Here is a 5980-nt window from a genome sequence, read left to right as displayed (position 1 = left end):
GCCATGTCTGTGCAGGTATCCCAGCTCCGGCATGAGCTGTCCCCCCCCGTGTCTGTGCAGGTGTCCCAGCTCCGGCATGAGCTGTCCATGAAGGATGAGTTGCTGCAATTCTACGCCAGTGCTGCAGAGGACAGCGAGCCCGAGTCTGTGTGCTCCACCCCGTAAGTCCCTGCGGCCGGGGCACAGGCGGCTGGCTGTTGCCAGGGTCTCTGGACTTGCCTCGGCAGGGTGCCTCACCGGCCGTGAAGGTCAGCCAGTCCCAGCCTTCCCCAGACCGAGCATCTCCTCGTGCCTCAAACAGATTGATTGTGCTATTTCAGCGGGACATTTAGCAGTTTTGATTGATCTGGCCTGGCCATGGGCCCGGCAGGTGGGTTCTGGAACCAGAGATGCCATGGTGGGCCCCTGGGGCAGAAGGTGCGAGGCCTTCTCTGGGGGTCAGCAGAGCCTCACGTTAGGAGCACGGACTCTCGAGCCCAGTGGCCCGAGTTCAGACCTTGGCTCTGTGGTTTTACTAGCTGCGTGCTCTTGGCCAAGTTACTTAAGCACTCTGCTCGTTTCTGCATTTGTAAAATGGAGAGACTGATAGTCCTTATAGGGTTATGAGTGTACAAGTAGAGTACTTAAAACTGTTCTAGGCACGTTAGAAGTGCGTTACAAATACTAAATAGACTTCCGGGCATCCAGAACTGTGTAGGCTTTGAGCAGTTGATCCTGCTGACTTCTGAGGCCATGTGGCAAATGCCAGTGATGGACAGAGGGTTGGGATGTGGGTCCTGAGGGTGGCGAGTCTGTGAGCCGACGGGTGCTGTTTTCCTGGGGGTCACTGTCACACCTGCATGTTTCCTGATCACTCGATGGAAGAACCCCCCGAGGTTCCCTGGGTTTGCCAGGTTGTGGGGGACAAACGTCTCTCCCCAGAGCGAGCCCGTGCTCTCTCCCCCAGGTTGAAGAGGAATGAGTCATCCTCCAACGTGCAGAACTACTTTCATCTGGATTCTCTTCAGAAGAAGCTGAAGGACCTTGAGGAGGAGAACGTCGTGCTCCGATCCGAGGTGAAGCGCGCTCCCTGCCCCCGTCCCCGCTGGAGGGTGGTGGCCCCTTGGCCTCGTGTGGCCGGAGCCGCCATGGCTACAGCACCATTCTCAGAGGCAACAGTCTGTGGGAGAGTCGCCTGCGCTCAGCTCCCAGCTGCACCCAGCGCTTGTCAGGCGAGCCACGTCTGTGTGCTGGCCATTGGCCTCCGGGCAGCACACGCCCATCCGGGTGGGATCCTCAGGGTGGGTGACAGTGGTGGGCCCCTCCTCCTTCAGCTAGGGCAGGGGTCCCTCGGTGGCGGGGGCAGGGGGGTCTCTCCATGGTGTCCTCCAGCTCTGGCGTGGAAATTACGTGGAAGCCCAGGGTGAAAGCCTCATTTCCAGGTTGCCGCAGGTCAGATACGCTCTAAGGAAATAGCACATGAGAACTTGGAGACCTATTTCCTAGACAATTAAAAAGGTAGAGCCAAGGCCACTTGGGAACTCGTGCTTTTGAGTATTTCTGACTGGCTAGTCATTGTGCCAGACACTTTGCCTGTGTTCTTTTTTTTCAAGTTTCACTGCAAGGCTGGAAGCTCCTCGTTTACAGCCAGAAAACCGGGACCCAGGCAGCAGAGTGTTTGATTTGCTACCATGGTGCAAGATAGTGAATGACAAAGCCAGGATTTGTGAGGCTCTGTGATTCTGAACCTCCCGTTACTTCCCTTCGCCCACTGCCCCTACCTGGAAACACTGAGGCATGCAAGTTTGGTACTTTTTGCCCTAATTCAGTGAGTTTATGCTCTGTGGCCAGAGGTATGGCTAGTCGAGTTAGGGCTACAAGCCCACCTTAGCTGGCCCAGGGGTCCCTGAAACCCCTCCAGTAGGGCAGACCACCTTGAACTTGCTCACATGTTGGACAGAGCCTCATGTCTTGGCTGAACAGGGCTAATCATGAGGAAGGTGATGTTCTCTTAGACCTTAGGTCTTCTAGTCCTCATTTACTGGTGGGAAATACAAGCCCAGGGTGACCAAAGAGGCTTGTCCAAGCTTTCTCTGCCAGCCAGTGGCCGAGCCAGGACTGCTGTTCCAGTCCTGGACACACAGCAGTTCAGCTGTCAGAATGCCCACCTAAAGCAAGAGGGAATCCGATCCCAACTACAGATTCCATCTCAGTTCAGGAGTATAGTGTCTCCCTGGGATCTGGGGGCTCAGAGATACCTTCTTTCTACCTGGGATATTTTCCTCAAACCTTCGGATCTCTTCCCACATTTTCAGCCTGGAGCAGGTCCTCCCGAGTCCTGTCTCTTGGGTTTCTGAATGTTGGTGCTTTCCTATTGTACCTTGTTTTTTACTAAGCTGAATACAATAGCTCTAACTCCAAGTCAGACCTCACAGGAAGGTGCCTCACATAAAACAAGTGTGAGCCATTCTTGTGGTCATCCTTAGAATGGCTGTGGTAGACAGAGCTGAGTCCTAGATACTGTTGGGGTCACAAAGGGGTCTGTGTCTGTGGTCTGGGACAGACGCAAACGAATAGACAGACATTGATACAAGGGTGGCTCCTGTAGCACGCATATTGCTTTGTGTGGCGCCCTCTGGTGGTACACCGTTTTCATCTCTTCAGCTTTGAACATCCGATTCCTTAACTAAGCAGGGCATTCTGATGGCCTTTCTGGATTTGAGGGTATAATGGATCACAGATGGGGAGATGGTCAAAGGCAGCATCCCAGACCCAGGTTCATCCTTGCTCTATGCCTCGGCCTTGTCCGCCCCACCAGTCCAGATGTGAATGTGGGGCCTCTGACCTGACCCTTGTCCACAGGCCTGCCAGCTAAAGACGGAGACTATCACCTACGAAGAGAAGGAACAGCAGCTGGTCAACGACTGTGTGAAGGAGCTGAGTATGTCCTGGCCCTCGTGCTCCACCCCTACCCCCTCTTTTTATTTTCTGCATCATTGTGACTAGACAGATTTGCATCACCCTTGAGAAAGCACATCTCCCTGCCAGCTTGGGTTCAGTAACATTTTTCTGAAAACTAGAGGCACCCCTCACTCTGATTCATGAGAAATTGGGTGCTAGGTTGTCATCCATGCACTCTTAATTTCTCTTCTCACTGAGACGGATGTCTGATTTCGATGTTGGCTTTCTACTGGAATACTGGAGTTATATGATGCCTAAATTAAGCCCGGTTACAGAGTTCCGGTGTTAATGTGCAAAAACTGGCTTCTCATGACTGATGTGCAAAAGTTGAGGCCAGAGTTCTCTGCTTTGCAAATAAGTACTTCCCCTGTCCCCTCCATCATAAGTTTACAAGTTAAGACAAAAGGGCAAACGATATTTTGAGCTTCAGCAGAGCACTCAGTAGATGAAACACACCCTGTGTTCACATCTAGTAAAATGAGTTATGACTCTGAATATGGGTTGAAAGCACCCAGGGAATTAGACTGTGCAGGTAGCAGTTCCTTCTAGAATGGGGTGCAACAGGGGTTCCTGTTAATGATGTGGATCTGCTCATGCATGAAGGTGAGAATTTGGGCAGATGGACCTTGGTTTGGTGTGGCATCTCCTGCCTGACGCCCAAAACCTGATTTCCTCTGGGGGGGCAGCTGCGGTCAGGGGGGTTGGGCCCCCACGCCAGGCCCGGGAGCCACACCTGGGGGCTGCCCAGACTGAGCTGGGGCAGGAAAATGGGCACTGTTCCTCCCTCCGTGTTCTCTCCACTTCTGCCCCCCACCCCACCCCGCCCCCGTCTTGTAACAAAGATGCTTTTTCTTGGGCAAGCCACAAAGAGACCATTCTCTCTGGGTCTGACTCCCTCTGGTGGTTGTCATTTCTTGATTAAAGGGGATGCCAATGTGCAGATTGCCAGTATCTCAGAGGAGCTGGCCAAGAAGACTGAGGATGCTGCCCGCCAGCAAGAGGAGATCACACACCTGCTGTCCCAGATAGTTGACTTGCAGAAGAAGGCCAAAGCTGTAAGGTTTCTGTTTCTCGAGCCAGTGCAGATGGCATTTGCACCTGAAGACCGTGCCCTTTAGTCTCATAGTTTAGGATTTTGTGCTGCCCCTTTGGAGAAAAAGGCTTAGCAGATTCAATAGGACAAAGCTCGTTGTCCTGAACCGGGGAGGGGATCCTGTCATCACCACTTATCTCCTAAAAAGAATCTGCACGTTAAAAGAGTTTGTGAACAAAGGTGCTGTCGATAGGGAGTTTTGGAATTTAATGTTTGAATTTTCTAGTCTAATATTTGTTCTTGCACAGCACACCCAGTGTGCTCTGTGGCAGAACAACACCCCCCTTTTTTAAATCAGTCCTGCAGCAGCAGCAGCAAGAAGCAAACCCAAATACGGTTTAGTTTCCCGGCTCGGGCCCTTGCTAGAAGCAAGGCGAGGTGACGTGCGTCTGGAGAGGGGCCGTGGCTGTGCTGGATGGGGGCAAGGCTGCTTTCAAAATCGTATAGAAGGAAGACGAAATTTTTACTCTGGCACGGAAGTCTCGTTGTAGAAATGTGACAGGATTGTAACAGCTCAGATAATAAGAGGAGAACAGTGAGCCGCTTCCAGTGTCTTAAAAGAGAAGCTGACTGGCCCCTTGGCGTGTTGCAGTGTGCCGTGGAAAATGAAGAGCTGGTCCAGCACCTGGGGGCGGCTAAGGATGCCCAGCGGCAGCTCACGGCCGAGGTGAGTGGCTCTGCCTCCCTTCTCCAGGCCCGTCCCGCTTCTCAGCCTCCCCCTGCCAGGCTGGGGGTCCCTACCCGTTTTTCTTCTGAATCGAAAGTCATTCTTACTCGTAAATTCGTGCTCACACTGTCACTGCCACGGGGGCCGGGGAGGCTGGCGCCGCACAGCCCGCTCCCGCTGAACGTTTCCATCAGCGAAACGACACGTTGCTCGCCGCGTAAAGGCGCCTGTTGAGAGATGTGGCTGGAAACGAGGGTGTGACGATCTCTCCCGTTCGTGTCAAGATAGATGGATGCTGTTGGAAAACAAATAATTTTTTAATTTGAGTATAGTTGGCACACCCTGTTAGAGTCGTTTCGGATGTACGACGTAGTGATTGGGCATCTCTGTACATTATTCTGTTCTCTGCACAGTGTAGCCACACCTGTCCCCATATAGCACTGTTGCAGTGCCATTGACGCTGTTCCCTATGCTGTGCCTTTCATTCCCACGACTTCCGCATCCGTAATGGGAAGCCTGTGATCTCACTTGCCCGTTGTCAGAATTTGGGAGGTTTCTGAGCCCATGAGCAGCCCCCCCCCCCCCCCCGGTTGGAAGCCAAACTGAGCCTCAAGGGCTCTTTGGTGTCCGGCTTCAGGGCTCAGGGCCGCCAGTCCCTGACGCTGCACGCTTCTCTGACTTGCTGCAGCTGCGCGAGCTGGAGGACAAGTACGCGGAGTGCATGGAGATGCTTCATGAGGCACAGGAGGAGCTGAAGAACCTCCGGAACAAGACCATGCCCAACACCACGTCCCGGCGCTACCACTCCCTGGGCCTGTTCCCCATGGTGAGCGCCCGCTGGCTCCACGCCCCCACCTCCCACCCAGCAGGGCGCAGGGGTGCCCCCGGTAGGGAGGCGGGGTCTGGAGCATAGTCTTTGCGGGAGGCTTCTGGTCCCACAGCTTGGCTCTCGATCCGAGTCAGGGGCTTGTGTGCCCAGCTGGTGGCTCCTTGACTACGTGATTGTTTCTTTCCCATCCCTCTGACTCCGTCGTGTTTCCTCCTCTTCTCCTTGACCGGTAAATTTCGTAGGAACCTCAGATATTTGGAAGATGTTATTCATACGTTATTATTTTTCTGACCTTGTTAGAGTATGAGCTATTTTGGCCTCACCGTGCATTCCAGAATTCTTAAATTGCCCATACAGTCCTGCTGGTTCTTTCTAGGCTTATATTTTTGGTAGTTTTTTGTAATGTTTATTTTTGAGAGAGAGAGAGAGAGAGAGAGAGAGAGAGAGAGAG

General features: G+C 53.2%; 1 protein-coding gene across 14 annotated transcripts in view; it reads left to right on the top strand.

Annotated features, from left to right (window-relative positions):
* The window catches only part of TRAK1 (trafficking kinesin protein 1), a 158550-nt gene that overhangs the window by 91904 nt on the left and 60666 nt on the right, over positions 1-5980 (top strand). For 13 of the 14 annotated variants that reach the window (XR_007457566.1, XR_007457567.1, XM_049629937.1 and 10 more), the window contains 6 exons: positions 61-161; positions 947-1055; positions 2842-2920; positions 3865-3995; positions 4626-4700; positions 5389-5526. Coding sequence is in view for 12 of the 14 variants with exons in the window: in XM_049629937.1 (XP_049485894.1) it covers positions 61-161; positions 947-1055; positions 2842-2920; positions 3865-3995; positions 4626-4700; positions 5389-5526 (633 nt within the window). In the remaining 2 variants the exon portion in view is untranslated. Of the gene's footprint in view, positions 1-15; positions 162-946; positions 1056-2841; positions 2921-3864; positions 3996-4625; positions 4701-5388; positions 5527-5980 lie in introns of all 14 variants that reach the window. The other variant, XM_049629938.1, reaches the window with a different exon arrangement.

The sequence above is a fragment of the Panthera uncia genome, chromosome C2 (assembly GCF_023721935.1).
Source record: "Panthera uncia isolate 11264 chromosome C2, Puncia_PCG_1.0, whole genome shotgun sequence".
NCBI classification, from domain to species: Eukaryota; Metazoa; Chordata; class Mammalia; order Carnivora; family Felidae; genus Panthera; species Panthera uncia.
This window is presented reverse-complemented; position numbering and strand designations above follow the sequence as displayed.